General features: G+C 41.3%; 1 protein-coding gene across 3 annotated transcripts; it reads left to right on the forward strand.

Moving 5' to 3' along the window:
• The first annotated feature begins 3,029 nt into the window (after nt 1-3,029).
• On the forward strand, nt 3,030-21,429 carry LOC106746089 (superoxide dismutase [Cu-Zn], chloroplastic-like). Of its 3 annotated transcripts, none has more exons than XM_014622288.1 (6): nt 3,030-3,143; nt 3,548-4,131; nt 16,780-16,845; nt 17,347-17,562; nt 18,186-18,436; nt 20,374-21,429. In XM_014622288.1, exons 3-6 carry the CDS (start codon nt 16,792-16,794, stop codon nt 20,474-20,476), a joined length of 624 nt encoding a protein of 207 aa, XP_014477774.1. In that variant the 5' UTR covers nt 3,030-3,143; nt 3,548-4,131; nt 16,780-16,791; the 3' UTR covers nt 20,477-21,429. The 3 variants fall into 3 exon arrangements, with proteins under 3 accessions (XP_014477774.1, XP_014477773.1, XP_014477775.1); XM_014622287.1 differs by lacking the exons at nt 3,030-3,143; nt 3,548-4,131 and adding an exon at nt 12,521-12,587 and having other exon boundaries at nt 20,374-20,546; nt 20,864-21,429; XM_014622289.1 differs by lacking the exons at nt 3,030-3,143; nt 3,548-4,131; nt 20,374-21,429 and adding exons at nt 12,521-12,587; nt 18,952-19,868.
• The last annotated feature ends 42 nt before the right edge of the window (nt 21,430-21,471 follow it).

Here is a 21,471-nt window from a genome sequence, read left to right on the forward strand (position 1 = left end):
TATATATATATATATCAAGTTTAAGAAAAATGAGGAAGTATGTATCATTAAATGCTAAAATGTATTTATAAGTAATGATTCTATAAATAATCAGAATTTGCCACTTAATAGTGGAAATATATTAAAAGGAGCCATAATATTACCTTCTCCTCTATTAATTGGGAATAAAAGAATGCGTTGGCCGTTAAAAAGATTTTTTATGTACGCTGGCCGGAAGATTTTTTATGTACGCTGGCTAATCAGAACATACGATACATATGACCTTTCAATTTTTTCTTTGGTTAAAATAAAAATTTATTTTGACGAGATCACATTTGTTAACTTCTTCCTTAAACTTTTAATATCTAAGATCCTACTGCAAGACAACCTATTTCTACGTTAAAAGCAGCGAAAATGGAAATTTAAGCTCATCATGATCAAAATAGGAATAAATGGTATTATTGGAATAGAACTTATTTTGCTATTTTAGTTCATTCATTTTTATTGTATTGTAGAATTAAAGGTTCAATGTAGAGCCAAAATTTCGATTCGGAAGACAAGTTTTAATAAGATATTATATACATTATTATTATGCATCTCAGTGCACTCACGTGACATTTTAATGGCTCTCGGTGAAGCAATTTACCGAGCCGACGACAATCCGGTGGTTGCGAAACGAGTTAAACGTGAAAAACGATATAAGAACGGATAACGTCGACGTGAAGTGTGATTTCATTGATATTTAAAGACCAATTAATTCCGCAAAATAGGTTGATTAGCATGCAGATGAGTAATGGATGAAGAAATTAATAGACCATTAACCGTCGATATCTCAGTCGATAAATCTCGAGAAATGCGGGCATCCGCAGATGCTACTGAGGAGGGGAACGCTATTCGTGTAGATTTCTCGGTAGTGTCAGAAATAAACGCAATCACTCACGGTTTCGGTCGCGATGAACTTATAAAAGTGCACATTTTATCGAGACTTAATGGTACAAGTAATATGTAATTCGTACGGGTCTCCAGTCCGTACGGAAAATAATAGGCTGTGCAGCACACAGTAATATTCGCTTGTGTCGCGCGGCAAGTAGCGTAGTCATCATTCGCAGCCGCGAGGTGAAGACTCACTCTCGAAGTCATCGGACTATCGGCGAAGCCGAGGGGAAGGAGCGGAGAGGGAGTCATGAAAGCGTATAAGGTAATCTTTATCTTTGCAGAAAAGGGGAAGAAAAAAAGAAGAGAGAAATCCAGGGTCAAGGCGGCGGAGTACGGAGGTGCGTCGTAACTTTGGCGGTTTCATGACGCCGTGTGACGTCTCCCTACGCCATTGCCGGCTTCAGCGCGTTTTGCCGCGCCGCGCGAGTGTGTCAATGAAAGGAGTCGCGGCACCGGCGCGGCTGAGTGTTTCACGTTGATGGACAGGGATTCTTGCGCAACAGGACCTTGTCAATCATCGTGCTTGTCATTGACGAGCCTAATTATCGTCACCGTTTTGAATCGATCGTCGAGCAATGTCAGTCTCCGGCTCGACTCTGCCGACCAGCTCGTGTATCCATTCAGGAGAGGGTCCCGAGTTTTTTATCAGATCTCTTTCGTGCACGAAGACGCAGGCGCTTGGAGAATTTCTGAGCGATTTCTCATGTTCGGACGAATTCGAGACTTTATGGATATTTGATTGTCGGATTAAGGGGGATTTGGATATTTAATTACGGGCTTAGAATGTGAATTATCGGATTAAGGAGCATGAGAAGAAGCTAGAAGAGGTGAAAGGGATCGTAGATACCTTCGAGATTTATGAGGGATTTTTTGCGATAATTTACTCTCTAAGTTTCGTGCAGGGAAATCTCATTCAAAATTGGTAAAAAGTGGCAATATTTTCACACGAAGCGATAGTACAAATACTGCCGCTCTCGAAATCGCACGATGTTCGTATAATGAGATCGTAAAAAATTCTTAAAAATAATAACATGTTTCTATTAGTAAATTTAAGAATGTTATATTAAAATTTATGATATTCATAAATTTCATTCAATTCATATTTATTATAAAATTAAAGAACAAATGTAAAATTTAATATTTTTTCCCGTCTTATATTACATAATTTGTCACTTAGTTTTCATATTCACTTATGATATATTATAACATGATAGTTGTTCTAATATTTAATAATGCATAGTATGATTGTTAATATATGTATATGTAATATATGTATATGTAATAATATATGTATGACATAAGATTTAATAAGGATATATAAAACATTAGTTGTGAATACTAATGAAATATATCAATTGTGATGCATTTCACTGATACTTCACTTACTAAATTTCATATTCTAAATTGTTATATCATTGTGAAAAGTGGATTCAGATTATCTTTTCACAACTATGTGTTATTAAATGTAACATTAATTTGGCCATTAATTTCAACTTAGTTATGTAAAAACACTTCACAATCAAATCATTAAATTTAATATTTTTCTAACAGTGCAAGAGTGAATGTTTCACTCGAGCCTAGAGTGAATTCTCACTCCATACGAGTGAATATTTCAATCGATCGGAATGAATTTATTTCTGTGACGGTGGAACACATCAGATTCACTCTTCAGTTTCGAGCGAAGATATTCATTCACGATCCTCAGAATGAAAAATTCACTGCATAGTGAAAAGTCTGAAATCAGAGTCAGCTGTCGTTCTATTTATTGAGTAAAATCTGATCCGAGAAATTTGAAAAGTAGATTTTAAAATCGTGAGAAAAATTATCGCAACGCTCATGTGATGTATCCTCTTCCGGTTTTTTTTGCGAAATTATGTCGTTCTCTCGAATGAAAAAATCTTGGCGTGGTATCATAGAGTACCGCGTTTCGATCGAAGTGTAGCCTGGCTATAAACTAATGCACAAGGCCTGTAAAACCTTGATGCTATAATATGACTAATGCTTCAGGAGGGGGAGATACGACTACGAGGCATACACGTAAGTATATACGAGCGGGCTGTGGTCGTCTAAGGAAAGCGAGTGTCACCGTTGCTTTCTAGGTTTCAGTTTCTTCTCGCCAGTGCTACCGTCCACGCGCACGTTTGTCACGCCTTTTCCCGCTCTGGCTGTCCATCTTGTTAATTGACCTCTGACCTGTTCATCCGGAAGGAACGCTACGTGTCATATCGGTATATCACGTCATTGTTACACATTATTTATGTACATTCACATATATTGAGAGATTATAAAAAAATACCTCGTACGAGAGAAACAATTTCTAATGTCTAATGTCTGCGGTCTAATGAATTATTACATTATTCCAGATTTAATAAAAGAAGGGGGATTTTTCAGAGAGCATTTCGTGTCGAAATTAAAACCACGCGCGTGATTCATTACGAGTCGTAATGTAATTTCTTAATTTGCTTGAGACTCGTAAAAAATTGCGTTTACCTTCGCATTAAAAAAGAAAAAAATAATCGGAAACCTTGAGTATTATCCGCGCTCCTCAAAGGAAAATTCCTCTTTCTCTGATCATTGTTGCGTGTCGTTTTGCAAACAGATAACGAAGACGCACCTCGTCGTTTTCCCACAGGTCGGCCGGAACCGAGCGATCGGCGAGACATTTTCAGCGGAACATTTTTCACAAACGTTGTCGCCAGCAGCAGAGCGAAGGTCGAGGTCCTCCGTGAACCCTCCGAGAGGGGACTCCGCGAGGTCGACGACCGATCGCGGGTACACGGTGCATCTCGAGAGCGGCAGATCTCTAAAAGGATTCAGCGCAAAGTCGCGTCTCGCGTAATCGCGATAACGCCGGTAAGGAGGAAGCGAAGCGGCGAGAAAGAGATAGAGGAACAAGAGAAAGAGAGAGTAACAGAGAGAGAGAGAGAGATAGAGTGAGAAAGAGAGAGAGAGAGAGAGAGAACGGTTCTCCTCGCGGCTGCCTCGCGCGAATCGGCGTTTCTCTTTCGAGCTCTCGATTCTCCAAGTTTGCTCGTCGTCGTTGTAAGACGCAGTCGATGCTCGGCGCTTTAAGTCGCGCGATCCACGCGAGTGGGCGTCAATAGTGCGTCTCACAGTGCGAGGCAATATCGAGGAAAAGCAGTGTCACGCCCGCAGCTGTCCGCGAAGCACGAGCCTCGGTCACGTGGAAACTCCGGGAGTAGCAGCCTTTGTCAGGTAAGAGAGAAAGTTCGAGAGAGAGAGAGGGAAAAATCATTTTCTTCACAAATTGCCGCGTCGAAAAGTTGAACCGGTCGTCACGGCGATGTTACACATCTCGCACATTTATATTCTTACTATAAAACAAGTATAAGTGTATAAAGCAAGTCCGAGGGAGGGGGATCTTAAAGGGAGGGGAGATTTATCGATAAGGAAATTTGAAGCGTCGTTATATGATTCATCGTTGAATGATTTTCCTCGCGAAGATAATTACGCGTTGAAATGCACGCTTGCATGTCGCGTCTTGATTACCATGCGCATTTTTGAGTTGGAAAAAAAATAATTATCCACGAGGAAGGATGAAATTATTCGCGATTGTGAAATATTCGCGATCCGTTTTCTCGCAGCGACAGCCGGTCCAATTAGCGCAATCGACGAATTGCGTCCTATTTCCGCGCGCTTTTGGAATTTTCCATGGCAAAATCCGCGAAGATCGATTATTTTCGGAGCGTGCACGGAGCGCCTCCGACGAGAGCGTGCTTATTTACATTCCCCGCGGCTGTTTCCACGAAGATATCAAATACGGCTGATATCGCGAGCGTGTATTAATAATGCATACCGATGCGATGTAATTACGCGCTCGTGATTTCATGCGCAATTTTATAAATGCGCGCAACATCGGCGTCTTCTGCGATTAAATTAAACACCGTTCTCGCGGATTTTTTATATATCGCTCGGACGAGTTATATTGAAATGCGCAGTAGCGCTGTAAGTAGCGCTTTCTTACCGCAGCTCATTGGTTTTTCTTAAAAGGTGCTTTACGTGAGATAAGAATGGGCGAACGGAGAAAGAAGGTCGAATAATCTAAAACTCGAGCGAACTTCAAACCTCCTTTTATTCCGTTTCGTATGCATTTTATCATATTATCGTCACACTTTTTGGATACATCGACTTAACCTTTTCGTGCCTCCGATATATATGTACCGTATATGTACCGATTACAAAAAAAATCATAAGTTTCGCAAATATCAACATATAATAATAAACTAGCGGTTCGAATTAATAAGGGGGATTACTTATTACTAATAAAAAATTGCGAAACATATAGTTTGAATACGATTATTAATAAAATAGTTCGTCTTCACCAGAAAAATGAAAATATAATTATGAAGGCAATGAGTGATAATAGTTCATTGGTGAGAGGAAGATATGGACTTTACGATCGAAAAAGCCAATGTGCTTTAATTTTAATAACCCCTTTTATATCAGTATTTATTCGTAAATGAAAAAGTGTGGCTAAATTGAATCATGGGCTCAGTTTATTCGAGTCGAAGAACTTCATGCGAAGCACTGGCTGCAATCGACCTCGAAAACCCTGTATAAGCAATTTATACCCAAATATGACGAAATTTCTCCCTTAGTATCCGTCTTCTTTAATATCTCGAATTCGGCAACTATAATTTTAAAATTGTAATCAGCGACCTCTCGAGAACCCATATAACAATACTAATTTTAATTTCACTCGTAACAGACTGAAATTTCTCCGGGGCACGAAAGGGTTAAGCTTAATTATAAATTTGTGCACTTCGCTCGATTGATTTCTCAATGAGCCGCCGATCGCGCGATTTAAATCGTATCGCACGAACAATGCTGGCCGAATGCGCGACAATCGCACGCTTCTTCGCGCGAAAGGTTTCGCTACAGCCGCTTGTTCGCAAACTTGTGACATTTCTCACAATGCTATTCAATTACTCGCATTTCGTAGCGGTGAATATCGGATTTGCGAGCGAGAGAGGCAAGCGCCGGGGAACGCGAGGCGCGCACGTGCAAAGGTGCGCGGCGATTACCTCGTTGATTTATTTATTATGTGAAACACACGCTCACATTGTTGAGCGGCATTATACGCGTTACATGCGCCGTGTAACGCGATCGTTCCCGGCGATAAGAGGGGCTTCGCGTGCATTCCGACGAAACACCGCTGCTTCTTTCCCCTTTCTCCCCCTCTGAAATCGGAACTTGGCGAATTAAAATATCCCCGTTCACACAGCGTTCACCTCGCTGTTCTGCGGACGGGATAGGCCGCCTCGGAAAACGCTTTTTCCTCGCCGTTCGATCGACACGATAAAAGAAGAAAAAAAACAAGAGGAAAGGGAAGGAAAAATAGCATCGTAATCTTCGCGTCGGGAGCGCGGGGCTTCGTCTTATTTTTCAATCCGCGACTTGTCTAGCGCGCGCCGTTCACCTGTGAGCGACAGCTACATTAACGTTCGACGTCGACGTATTACAAGAAGCCCACATGGCTTCTTTTATTTCGCAGCGTATCACGCCCGTGAGGGCCGGCGGCGCACGCCCTTACGCGAATATCCCTTACGCGCGCGCCTCCGCTCTTCGCTCTCCGCTATTTCCGAGAGATCAAAACTGGTTGTAATTGTTGAACGATTGCGTGTGAATATGCGCGCGCGCAATTTCCGATCAATTTCGCAGGCATTATATTACATCAATCATAATGCCCCCGGGGGGATAAGCCTCCCCCCGTGTAATAGCGCGAGTATCGGGCCGGATTTTTCAGACCGTTTTTACGAGGCGTCGGCAAGATAGACTCGCGCGCGCACGGCCTACGAGAGGATTACTGTTATTGCAGCGAAAATCCGAGCGAGTCGGCCGTGTGTTTTCGAGTGAGCCGCGGCACGGCAGATTGATGGACGTTTACGTCGCATCGCGAAACACGGGGATAATAGTGCTTATTATGTAATAGTGTCATTATTGGCTTCGCAAGATGTTACTCACGCCACATTGAGTCGTCGAGCGCAGCTTTCTTCTTGTTGTTGCTGTTGTCGTTCTCGTTTTGACTCGGGGAAAATGTACACAGCGGAGAATTTCGCCTTGAATTTGACGCGTTTCACACACATCCCAAACGGGCCACACAAATTTTTGTGTTTATTTCAGATAAAATGAATACGTTGAAAAGTAACATATATGTTATGTGAGAAATGAACATAAAATTAATACGGCAATCGGCACCGTAAGCGTAAAAACATATCATTTCAATACTTATATGTATTGAATATCGAGTCAACGCAAAATATATTGAAATAATATAAACAAAATGTGTTAAATTAATACATGGATACGTTAAATATTCAACACAAAAATTTGAACAATTGCGATTAGTTTTTACTTATTCCTTACAGGTTAAGCTCGCCAATGAATACCTTTAAAGAAAAAGAAATGGACCATGCTTGATTTCTTGAACGATTGTGAAGAAGCTCAGTGCTATTTACACTTTTAAAATCATGTATCAAATTTTCATCTTAATTTTGTTTCAGAACGTACTCTATGTAAATTGGATCTTGCATTACTACCATGGCAAATTAATGAAGAGTTAGTGATAATACAATAAAACATTAAGGCTGAATGCGTGCGGTAAGAAAAATCGCCGTTAATTATCAATTTGATTTTAATCAAATGTTGCATTTGATTTTAATCAAATATTGCGTTTCTGCTAAAGCTACGATTCCGAATCCCCGGTTCCTCTCGCGGCTCGCGCATTCTGGCTGGCACCGAGCGACATTTCCCGTAGTTTTTCGCAGATCACGGATGCGCCGTTAATTAAATTTTACCTCTATATACGCATTTAGCCGGAAACAATAATTACAAAGTCCCAATTGTGCGAAACGTTGCTGCGTACCCGGGCCGCCAATCGCAGCCCCGCAAATGCAATATCCGGTTTCCTTTATAAAGAGGATCCAGGCGTACAAAGGCGACTTCAACCCGAGGCATAATTATCCCCACCTCGCGACATAAACGTCCGTCAATCCTCGTTCGATTCGCTCGAAAAATACACCTCGATCGTCCGATCTTCGTGCGACCTCCGTCGATAGAGGAGAGGACAGCCGGACGTTACGGGTGTAACGGGTCGACAAATTCGTTTTAATTGACCGTCCGATGGCAACGCCTCGCGAGGGTGATCGCGCAAAGTCCACGAACCGAGGTATTACATTGCACAGTGTAAAAAATGTCGTGTTGAATTTAACATGCATGGTCCGAACGGCCCATCTAGATCTTTGCGTTGATTTAAGTAAATATGTTAAGAAGTGAGAGAAAGAAAATGTTATTCTTACATTTTTTCGATTACACGAATATATTATGCGTACGTGGTATTAATATCCCGCGTCCCACGATATAGCAACTCTAGTGCTAAGTATAACATGTTACCGTTGGTTGCAAGAAGCATACTTCTCATTGTTTTGCAAAATATGATCTCATAATTCACATGTGCAGCATGATCTGACGCAACGTCACTTATGCCGGCAGAGGGTAGAAGACAGCGACATCTCTATGTGACATTTAACATATAAAATATGTTCATTTGACCGATGTTACCGAGGAAAAATTAAACTACATAATATTTATGTCAAAACTATACTTATACATAAAGTTGTGTTACTTCAACGTAAAAGAATGTTGAGTGTCAATTCAACATAAAATCTTCAAATAACACGATCACATTAGCGGCCGTGTTGAGAATTTAATACGAGATTTTTAACAAGAACCGATTTTAACACAGGAACAGAGCGTCTTTTACCACGCGAATAACGGTCAAATGGAGATGGAGAGAGGAAAAAAATCTCTGGAAATATAATAGCATCGATAAACAATTTCCGCGATGGCTCCGGTATTGCGACGACACCGCCACGTCGCTTAATAATAACGATGAAGCGAAGAGATTCGACCGCGGCGACCGAGGAAGGTTTGCGTCAGTTATAATGGGTTCCGTCGAGGAAAGGGGAAAGAGGTGGCCGGCGAATTATTTCTGATAATAACCCCGCGAATCCCCCTCCCTTCCTCTCACTCGCTCACCTTATCCCTCTTTCCCGTTCATTTTCAGCACGATAATTACGCGATAACGAACGTACCGTATGCTATCACCTAGGTGTCGGCTTTGACCTCAGCCGTCCTACGTGATAACGCGACTGGCCGCAGGGCGTGCGTAGGAATTTCCGCCGATTCACGGCATTATAAAGCGGACTCGCCGGTCAATCGATTACCATACACGCGCATACACGTGATACCAGCGCTGTTAATTGTCGGCGCGTTAAACGAGCCGGTCGGAGACGCGGTCCGTCGTGTTTTACGTCGTCGTATCTGAGAATCGCGCGCGAGCTGGAATCCACCGCCGCAGTTAAAATAACGACGACTGCTCCCTTCCTTATTCGCACGCGCGAATCCGAATTGAAATCTTACATTTACATTTTACATTTACTTTCGGTCCGAATTTTCTAACATTTAGTCAGGTTCTGGAAGGTCAATGTAAATTTAATTTATACGGAAACTTTAGTCTCACCTTAGCGTCCCTAAATAGCAGAAAACGCACAAAATGCTACTTGAGGTTCTAAAGAAAACCTCAGCAAAAAACCTTCCTATAAAATCTTCCGAGCCGTCTGAATCTAATTTGTTCTTCTAATCTTATTAAGATAATATTTTCATTATTGGTTATTCGAGGAAATAATTTTACATTTTATGATAATACTTTCTTACATAGATGTCATGTACATAATAATATTGAAATATTTTCCATTGACAGTATTGTTGCGTGCCCAAGTGCCTCCAGGTTCCTTTTTGTACATAGATATATAGATATCTATTTAAATTTCTATGTTTATTACTATTTTAATTAATTGTAACAGAATTCAAAAGTATAAAAAAACAGAATTTTTATTTACTTATATTTGGTTTACTTATATTACAAAAAGTTAGGAAGAATTTAGAAGTATAACGCAATTAGAACAGCGAACCATCCAAGTAGAATTAACAGGTTTTAAATAAAAGTTGTAGGTGAAATAGAATAAAAAAAGTTGTTACAAACTTCAAAGTATTTAAGTAGGCCTTACATGGAATATTGAGATCGAAAGTAGAGCTACAATTTCAGTTGGGGAGATTAAATTGAGTTAAACGAGGTTCATATAGGCTTCGAAGTATTAAAGTAAACATTAAATAATATTTTCAGGTTGAAAATAGGATAAAAATTTCGACTCAGGAATATTCCCTACGGGAGATTCGCGTTAGCACAATTAACATTTTCCCGCTTTGTCCGCGAAAACATATCGCAGCATATGTGTCTCCGATCGTGAATCGCGAGTAACGCGTGCTTGAATTGCTTCGATCGCTCACAATAGAAAAACCCGTCGCTGAACGCTCCATGACATATTTTCATTACGAAGTAATCGACCTTAGATCGACTAGAAAGGTCACAGTCGAGCTATTATCGAACGGGGAATTCCGAAACGGAAGCAGTAACACGAAGTCGTCGCAAACGATGTTTTCCTGGTGAATAAAGCGTCGTACGATGTCTTTCTCTCTCCCTCTCGAAGAGTCTCTAAAGTGTAGCGATCGATAGAATTTCTATAATAAGAGTCTAGATATATCGTTGTGGCCGCAATGTTTGGGTTAAAACTGGAAATTCATATGTAATACGCGGAATGTTCAAATATGATTAAAATGTGCACAGACCAAAATAAATTAATAATTAATCATAATATTAGGCACACAAATTCACCTTTAATTTATCACACTTCGTAGATTTTATGTTACTTATTTAATGTTACAAATTTTTAATATAATATTTGTGTTACTTGTCAACATATTCACATTGTGTTAAACTAACACAATTGTTTTTTTACTATGTATTCTTATTTCGCATTTGATAAAAGAAAGGATGTTTGATAAAAGAGAGGATGGGTGATGTAACTAGACTTGTCTCGATTTTTGTCTCTTGCTTGAATGCAATCTTTGGCATTATCCCAACCGAAAACTTACCCAAACATGACAGAGCCAACCAGAAATCAGATATACGGTGAGATTGTGGATCCAGATTTTTATTATAAGAACTGTAGCGATCGATCGACCGGTCTCACGATGCGGACGAAAGAGCACGCGAAAAGTTCGCCGGTTTCTTCGCCGGGCGTAACGCGTCGCTAACGACGCTAATTTCGCACTCACGACGACAAGTTCGTGTACGTAGCTGACATACTTACTGCAGGTGATTACTTCAACGGATCCGAGCACCGTTCGTGAATATCTAACATCCTTCACTATTATCCTATTAATCTAAATGGCACGTATGTTGTGCTGGGCTTCCTTGTAACAGTCAGCGTCAATCAAAAGTAAGCTACTAACGCCCAAGTCAATAAACACATGCGAATCTACGTCACGAATTTGCACGGTCATTAATTAAAGCGGTCACACTCGCCGCGTTCGCATACTGGCCGCAAATTTTTCCTCCGTCTTTTACTACGATAAACTGCGACGTCTTTTATCGCGAGATCGTTGTGGAAAGGAAAAAAAGAATCAAAATCATTCCGATGATATCGGGATTCCGTGAAAAGATTAATTCTCGTGATGTTTTTCGATCTCGGTATCTCGATCTTCAACTTGACATTTGACATTTGCATTCCAGTTAAAATCATGGTAATTGAAGCGATAAACGCTCTAATTATCGACGGTAATTACCGTCGAACATCGTGACTCCGATTATCAAGGGAATTAGTTTTATTGTTTTACAACACGGTCGAATTATTCTGTGCTGTCAATCGGAACGAAAAGAATCAACATCTCCGACATTCTTATTTGCACACGGAGAAAAATATTGTGATAAGAATTGTTACAGAAGTTGGTAATGTTGCAATATATCGGAATTATTATCAAAATCACTATGTATTATGCAATCTTTAATGATGTGTACACACATGATATACGTCATTAAAGATTACAACATGCATAATTTCGGTATATTTCAGCATCAAAAAATTTGGAGTAATTTTGACTACAATGTTCTCTCGGTGTAAAAAACATTTTATACTTGTGTTAAAATCGGCTATTGTTAAAATTTGTATGTTAAATTTTCAACGTACCCGTGTGTTAATTTAACATATTGCGTTTGTGTCATTTCAACATTTTGTGTTTGTATCACGTTATAAACTAATACATCTTATATATCTTCAGTGTCGATTAACGTATTAATTTTGCATGAATTTCTAACACAATATTTGCGTTACATTTCAACATATTCATTTCGTGTTAAATGTGTTCAATTTAACAGCCAATTTTCTACCGTGCGATTTGAAACTCGAAACGATAACGCGCGACAAGTGGGCATCCCGCGATTTCTTCGATTGTGAGTCGCGATTTGTGGATCCAGAATCACGCCAGCAGGCAGCGGGGGAGAAAGAGACGGTGGAAAGGGGACGCGGGGCCGGCGGAAGGTTCAGAATCTTCCGTCATCTTCGACGGTCATCCGGTCGCAACGGCGTCGGTGCATGATCGTTTACGAGATACTTGTTCGTCACTAATTTGCCGTGCCGCGAGTGGGGGCTGCACGCGGGGCACGTAGCGATATAAGCGGAACATGGGCCCAGCATCCGCAGTCAGTCAGTCAGTCATTCAGTCATTCAGTGCCCGGTAATCGTGCCCGCCCGGTAGGTCCCTTTCACTTTTCGTGTGCATGCTCCTCTCTCGACGCACCGCCGATCGCGTTGAAATTCGCGTCAGGAATTCCGCGCCGCACCCGTGGCGATTAATCGCGAGATCGTCTTTTTTCATATTTTTCTCGCGGTAGACTTGCACGAGGCGTCTCCTCTTTTTTTCCTCGTTTCTCGAAACTACCGGTTGCGGCTCGTGTGCCAAAGTCACCGCATCTTCGAAGTTTCGAGTAAATGAAAGTCGAATAAATGATTATTCGAGTTCGGTTCTTTTTTTTATTAAAGCGACACGAACATCCCGGTTCGACGCGAGAAATCCCGAAAAGTCGGATCAGTGCGGTAAGCGCGTTCAATTATCGGCCGGCGGAATCCGGGTCGCAGTTATCGGTCGTTCACACGGGAATCGATATTTTTATTGCGTAAAATACAGCCGGTACGTGCATACGTAAATAAGCGCGATATCGGCTTCCGCGGGATTTTTCCGGAAATTATGATTTTATCGTGTGCAGTAGCTTCGGAGCACGGAGTTACTAAATATAGTGCGTTGTTGTCGGGAATGCAGAAGTACATTGTAAAGCCGGCCCCCCGTATACATCGTTGGCAGAAATAGTCCGCGAGCGTGACGCATTCAAACTATACGACGTCGATATCATCCGCGCTCACGGTGTGTAGATATGCTAATGTTAAATTCAGTAATTACGTGGAGCAATTGCGCGCGGTTTACCAGGCGGTTTAGGGTTTTACGTTCAGGCTGACAGGTTAAATTAAACTTTCATAGACTCCCGTAGGTAGCACTTTCGATTAAGCCTTGCGATCAATTACGGGAGAATAGAATCGGACGCTCGTATTATCGCCCGCGGATTACCGTGGTCTCCATTGAGAACATGAAATTTATTATTCCATCGATGATTACTCGTCTCCCAGATTTGTTAACTTTCTGATATTACGCTGACATTGATGTTCGAAATTTCTGATATGACGTCCGAAATTTGTACATGTTCTTCGGCTTTGATACTTCTGTTTAATTGTCACGGGTTTAATTATCACCATTTTTTCTTTGTATAAAGTTTACAAATTTCAGTAAACATAAAATTTCAGTGAACGTAAAATTTCTTACTATATAGTAAATCATTCGTCAAAATTGTGATACAATATTTTCGAGCTCTCTTGCTTTATTTAAGGTTAGCCCAGATTATGATACTATAAATTTACAAGAGAGTACGAAGTTTCAAGGAATACATGCGCGCGTAATCAGACCATTGCAGTAAGTAGTTCCGATTAATCTAACAACGTAGAGGCAGCGAGTGAGAACACGTTCCATACATATGCGCAAAGTTGTTCCCACGATGGAAATCGAAACGTGTCGTCCTATGTATGTACTAGGTGTCCGCGAAACGCGCTGTCAATTCGCCGTGCTTATGTTAAAACGCACGAGCCGGCTGATCGATGAAGTCGCGCAGGTGTTCTGCAATAGATGAACACCTTTCGGATCGATATTTCGCGGAAGCTCTTCACGTTCCCCGAGCGCCCATGGTTTTCCTATCCTGTCCACCTTTCGAGGTATCTGGCCTGTCACGGAAAAATTCCGTGACACGTGTGTACTTGAATTGAGTCACGGAGTCGTTCTGGCCGCTAGATCGAGTCTACCTATAGCCGCGACATAAACTTTCCAACGAGTATTCGCGCACGGAATACCAGTAAAGCGCGATAATCGCGACTCGGGAACGTTATTATGTCGATACATAATACTCGAGAGGATAATCGCAGACGTTACTTCCGATTCACGCCCTAAATCCATATTTTCAGAAAATAGAGATTGCCTCTTTTCGAAAATATATATCGAGAGAAAGAGAGATGTTCTGGAAATTGCGAGCAATTTCATTCGTACACAGAAAAAATTAGTCCTGAATCAAGATTAGATATTTTCATATAAAAGAATATTATAATCTTTTTATAGAAGATTTTTAATCTTGAATTAGGTTCAAGACTAAACTAACTGCCTTCATCGGTATGAATTCCAAAAAATCTTCCAAGAAGATTATAATATTCTTATTTATACGCGAGAATATCTATTCTTGATTTAAAACCAATTTTTTCCTGTGTATATAGCGTGTATTTCTTTTTTTAAGTACTATCTTAAAATCTCAAGACTCTCTCTATGACACTTTAGGATTATATTAATTTCTAAGAAATATGGATTCAGAACGATATGGAAATAAGCTGGTCGAATTGACGTGAGGTAACGCAACGTGACGGACGAATGCGAGATATATTGAAGTTGATAAGCGCGTCGGGGGTATCTATTTCATTTCGTGAATTGCTCACGAGAGGCAATGTATCGAGGTTAATAACGTTGAAATCGATGAGAAGCTCCCCTTAATAAATGCGTGTACTCATAAAAATAGATTCGACGCAATATAAGGAGACAAGAGAGATATATCAAGACCAATAAGAGTGTCTCACAGCGTTTCTACACTTTGTCAACTGTGAGCGCGAGGTGATACGAGGAGAATCCCCGCTAATTATATCGGAATTGAGAGGAAGAAACTCTCCGATAACTGCATGCTCGCGTTCCATAATGATGAAGTGAGAGGAAAACGCGCCAATAACGGTTCAGAACGTTTGCTCGGAATTCCGCGTGTTATGCTAACAAGCGTAGAAACGCGTCGAGATGAATTAAATACAAGGGGACAGAAATGTGAAACGGGAGAATCCAGAGCACTCGAGTCTTATCGATCACTTTCGCGAGAGATAGAGAGAGAGAGAGAGAGAAAACACCAATTTCGCGCGTGTGCGACGTTTCAGTTCGTATCCCGAAGGCCATCCGATAGCTTCAAGACAACCATGAGATAAATCGCGTACGCATATATTCGATACGCACGCAACAGCACGGGGGGAAATAAATAGTGCGTGGCTTCATTTGTGTTACTACGATCGAGACGCAATCGACTCGCATATCGCTCAATAACGCAAACGCCACACGAGGTGAAAGTGCTCGCCTCCTGATATTCTCTGATCTTCTCTCTTTCTCACCTTCGACAGCTCTTTTTCATTCCATGCGGGCGCCTCGTCTTTTGTATGAATTACGTGAGCGCCTGCTTTCTTGAAACGCACGGTAATCTCACGAGAGGTTCGGCTTCAAAAACCCGCGTCACGTTATATCGCGCTGGAATATCGATTTGTCCTTCGCTCGTATGAGCATGTTATCGTGGGACGGCGCGCCACGTTAATATCGAGTCGTTGGTTAACGTTAATGGACTTCGTCGGGTGAACTCGTCGCTCGGTCAGAGGCTGCAAATGCACTGTACAAATTGCGTTCATGCACGTGAGACAAACGCGCAAATTGAGTTACGGCAGGTGGCCGGACAGAAAGAGAGGGCCGATCTTTTTTCCTTCTAACGCGAATGTGGGACGTGAAACGCTCGGTAGATTCTACGATTCTATTTGGAAAAGCAATTGCTCGATCACCCGAGTTGTAATTCAACAAAAGTAACGTTTACAATATCCATCTTTTTTTATGAGATCATGTAAAAAAATAGAAATATGTAGTTTCCGTAGCTTTGCACTCTGTGCGGAAATTGAGCAAGGATTTTTTTTTTTTGAAAAGCGATGTATGTGAAACGAGCCGCACGGCAAAAAATATTTGTATTAAAAACGGTGCACTGAAATTTTGTGTTAATTTAATACGGAGAATGTACTAAAAAGTATACAAATATGAGCTAGAAAGTACAACATGTTAACAAGGTGAATGTGTTAATTTAACATTATACTTGTGTACCTTTTAATACATTCACCATGTTAAAGTAACATAAAATTTCAGCGAATCTTTCTTAACACAATTTTTACTGCGAATGTAACTTGTTACGTATCTCAGTATATAGCAAAGATATAATATAAATTATTAACGAATGCAAATGAATGTGCGTAATGTATATGTATATGTATTAATTATAAAATATAATTTCTCTAGTAATTCTCAGTATTTTAGATTTCAAAATAATCATTTGAAAAAGAACGTGTCTTATCATTGATACGTATTTTTATTCCATTCGACCATTATCAATGAATTTTACGATATCTTCACCGGCTGTTGAAATATTGATTTTTAAGCTTACGTGACTCACCTTGCACGGTTATTTAAGCAGTGAATTTTTATGCGATCGTCAGTTTTCTGTTATTCTTTTTACAGTTCCAATACACGATGAGTCGAATGGTGATATTGCTATTGGGGGCTGTAACAGTCGTTACAGCTGAGGTACGTACAAAAATTCGAACATAACGCTGCTAATCCGTCGCGTGCTAATCCACTTTCGTGGTAATGAATAAATCGCCAATCGGCCTTTCAGCTTGGCACAATTGTGTAACGAGTGATTATCGTGACGAGCGCGTCGACTGTAATTAACAATATGACTCTCTCAAATTGGGACGACCATTACACGATGTTCCCGAATAAATGTGCGCCCGTAATGCTAATAACGATGCAATATGTAGAAAGTGTGTCCTTAAAAATCGCACGGAATATCAGAATATCTTATTTTACCTGGAGACATGTTGCTTTAACGAACTCAGGTTCTATAATTAGCTCTCATAACATTCAATGTTATTAATTAAAAATCGCGTGCCGCGAGTTTCATCGATTTATCGTCGAGAACAATCTTACCTGGATCCGTGTGAGAAAATCCTTGATCGTTTTACGATAACACGTTACTTTGCTGCTGGTGTAATCATACTGATCGCGTCGAATCGACTCGACTAGGAGATGGTGGCGGTCGTTCGCCTGACGCCACATGACGTTAGCGTGAAGAACGTCACGGGTAACCTGAAGATCGTTCAGTCCGTCCCGAATGGGCCCGTCACTATCACCGGAACGATCCACGGTCTCACAGAGGGGCTCCACGGCTTCCACGTGCACGAGAAGGGAGACCTGACCGACGGTTGCACATCCGCGGGGGCGCACTTCAATCCTGAGAACGTGAGTGCTCTGCAACGGTCGTTCACTTTTTCCGCCAAGTTGACGTCTAAAAACACGTCATTACAGAATTCGAGTTTAGTCGGTTCCTTTTACCGTATCGCGACATCGGGAATGAAATACTTGCTCGAACGAAAAGTTTCCTCTCAAGTTAAAAGTATTGGACTGCTGCAAAAGTTCGTCTCGTTTTTTTAAACAAAACGTATATATAATATTTATTTTAAAATACGATTAATCAATTTTAAGTCCGTGCCGTTTTGTTCGATGTCTTACTGTCTCTCCGATAATTGTATCATCATGCGCTCGTAACAATTTTTAGATTTCTAAGAGAAGAATTGATAAAAAAGCGGGATAAATTTTGGCATCAACATCTTGTTAAAAATGATCGGAGGATTTTATTTCTAAAAGAAAAAACACACGAGAGATTTAACGCTTCTTATTTTAATCTCCGATTTCTTCACTCCGACCGTCATAATTAATTAATCCTGCCTGCATAATTTTCATTAATTGTCACGATTATATGGAAAATTTGTTGCAATTATTCCTCGGCTACTCTTCTATTTTCTCCTCTACTGGTATATATTTAGTACTGTTAGGAGACTCGAATACACTAATAATTCCGTCAGGTGACTCATGGCGGCCCGGAAGACACTGTCAGACATGTCGGCGATCTGGGAAACATCCAGGCAAATCCTAACGGGGATGCGGAAGTAAATATCACCGACAATATCATCTCTCTGAGCGGACCGAATAATATCCTGGGACGATCCTTCGTCGTTCACTCCGGCGAGGATGACCTCGGCAAGGGCAATCACACTCTTTCGTTGTCAACCGGCAATTCCGGGGGCCGTTGGGCCTGCGGTGTCATTGGCGTCCAGTAGGTTATCCCCTCGTGAATACATTTCTCTCTCGTCTTCGCTTGTTCCCCCGCGTTAGCCGCCGTTTGTCACGCCGTGCTCCGTATCCATCCACCGTTCCTTGACTCGCAACCAGCTGTGTGTTCCCGCCTTCATACGTGTCACTTGTAACATTAAAATTGCCATTTTCAGATTCCCGGCGACGCGACGATATTAAACTACCCCGATGTCCGTTAATTTGCTTTCCGCTTGTTTGTCAATCCGCTGCTAAATATTCGCCTGTCGCAATTTTGCCGCGTAAGCGCATCGGACGGACGAAACGTCCCGTTCAGCGTTAGCAAACGCTTACCTTGGTGTTAATGTATGTCGTCACATAATGTGTATACGATATTAAGTATTATTGTCACACCATTATTGTAATTACTGATTGTAATCGCGATGTGTAATTTCACCGTTGTCGGCGTTGCCGCGCGAAAGTAGCAGCGGACGAGATCCCGTGGTTGCAGTACGCCTCATTGTGTTCCGCACGTTACAGAAAAATCTGAGATACTTCCGAAGGGAAAATGTCAGCCGTCGACGACGGGGCGAGAGAGAAAAGGATCGATACACACCTACTCACCACTTGTAGAACTGATACGCCCCGATTAGAGTTAACTCTCGAGAAACGATTACTCTCTGCAAGAACCCTCCCTTTGTAGGAACCGACGCCGCGTGATTTCGCGCAGAATTTCATCGTCTCGTGATCAAGCGAGCCTTGACGCAGCGATTAATAGGAACGACGCACGATGTAAACGCATGCGATGTAATATTGTCAAGCCTTTCGAGCTGTGTTACTCGGTGTCCGCTTTCTTTTACATGTAAACTTAATGATACTACATGATGGTACTACAAAAGTACATTACTTCGTTCCTCTCTTTGCGCTCATTCCTTTTCTGTCTTACACGTGCATCCTGTACAATCGATCGCTTTTCACGGACGTATATGCGCAAGGAAGGATTCGATTACAATGTTAATGTGGAAATATGTATGTCGTCCGAGGGCGTGACGAAGATAACGCTCTTCTGTTCGTATAAATTATTTCACAATCGTAGCAACACGTCTAGATGATATACATTACATAATGTGTATATTCCCGTGATAGTTACAAGTAGACTCGCGTAGCTAACTCGCTTCCTTCCTCTCGGGGACTGTGTATTTTCGTGCTAATAAAGTGGCCCAGCGATAATATTTGGTTAATTTACAAGCTTTTTGTGAGATGCGAATAAAGTTGAGAAATCCCCACATTGTTATCTCCACGACCGTTACTCAAGGGATACACGTCGGAGCTGTTTGCCATGTCGTGTTAATTGCGAGAGAAATTATCAGTATGTAACAACGACCGAATTACACATACAATTAGACACACACGCACGCACACACACGTACGAATAAACGATTGTGAAATGGTTCTAAGAATGCTTACAATTCTCCAAGGATTCTTTCGCTTACGGCAATACTTTTATATCACATATTTCGTTCATTTATTTTCTCCTTTCGTGACCGCAATTTTTTCGTATTACTCCGAACGTTGATAAATATTGCCGATAAATAATTTGAAGGCTCTTCGATATCTGTCCGCACATAAATGCGCAGCAATACGTATATATATAGACGGTGACGCGTATTTATTTAGAATTTGCAATTCCGATACGTGCACGTATATAGTCGAGACGTGTGCTGCGTTGCGTCGTTGGCCGCATTTGAATGTAGATACAAATCTCGGGTCTTACAGCATGCATTAATGCGTTTCCACGTAATTAGACTCGCGGACGCCCGGCATTTGCGGGGAGAGAGACGCGTTTTACCATCGATTTCCGGAAATCCTGGTGCCGGCGCGTCGTGCTTACGACCTCGTAATGACACGCAACAGCCCAGTTAAGGGTACAATTATCGATCCCTTTAATGTTCCTGCTTCCAGGTCGCCGACAGGCAGCTGGAACTCCGGCTCGTTCACCTTGCCGAGTGTGTCAACCTTCATGATATTCTTCCTCGTCGTCGCTTATCAGCATTTCAAGTACTAATGAGAGGCCGGTGTAATATCGTATCCTCGTCCAAAGACAGATAAATTACGTTCGTATTTGCATTCTCGAGGTAAGTACGACTGCGGGGGTCGTGAGACATCGATTGTCAGTGCTGACGATCCGACGATAATCGCGACCTCGGCGGTGAGAGTGAATGAGCGAAATTTCAACGGCCCAACGGGTCGGTTATTCGTCGAAACAATATTACTTCGTTGCAAAATATTCGGGGAAAATTGCCGGCCTGTTCGTCGTTTATTATTATCGTTGTCTCGGCATAACTCGCGAAACGCGAGCCGATCAGTACGACTCTCGTCTATAAATGTTGTGATAAATTGACACGGTAATTGCATTTACTATGTACTTGTGAACATCGAACTGCCTCCTTAGGTTAGATCGAGACATCGGAAAGATCGATTTCACGATCACGTGCTCGCGTTTGACTCGAATGACGAGTTTTCACTTGGGCCATCTAATCAGGCAGTTTCAGCGTTAGAAACTTAGAAACACTTGATTCGCCGCGTGAGAGCAAGAAGTGGTTCACTTAAAACGTTATGTGTCTCAGGTATATTGTCTACAGCGTGTGGTGCAATTTGCTATGTATACTTAATTACTTAATCACGGAGGACGTGCAATATGATTGAGCAATATTGCGATTTAGTGTTACAAGTTTTGCTCGTGATAGCTCGATTTTATCAATGTCGTTTTCATATGTGTCGATATGACGCTACGATTCATGGCGTGCACTTTTGCTTTCAATTAATTTCTCGTCGTTCCACGAGTTCTTCGACACAAACATATTTATTGATCGAAACATATTATTGATCAGATTGTAAACTTTCCCTATGTACTCGTGTCTCTCTCTCCCTCTCTTACTCGTCCATAATATCTCTTTATTGTGATTGTTGTTTGTACAATAAGACAATTTGCTAAAATAAAGTGTCGTTTGGTGTAAAGGTTACCTCGTTATTGCCACCTGTTGTCGCCTCGAGTACGAC

This window comes from Dinoponera quadriceps, unplaced genomic scaffold (genome assembly GCF_001313825.1).
Source record: "Dinoponera quadriceps isolate SergipeBrazil2010 unplaced genomic scaffold, ASM131382v1 scaffold1782, whole genome shotgun sequence".
Lineage (NCBI taxonomy): Eukaryota > Metazoa > Arthropoda > Insecta > Hymenoptera > Formicidae > Dinoponera > Dinoponera quadriceps.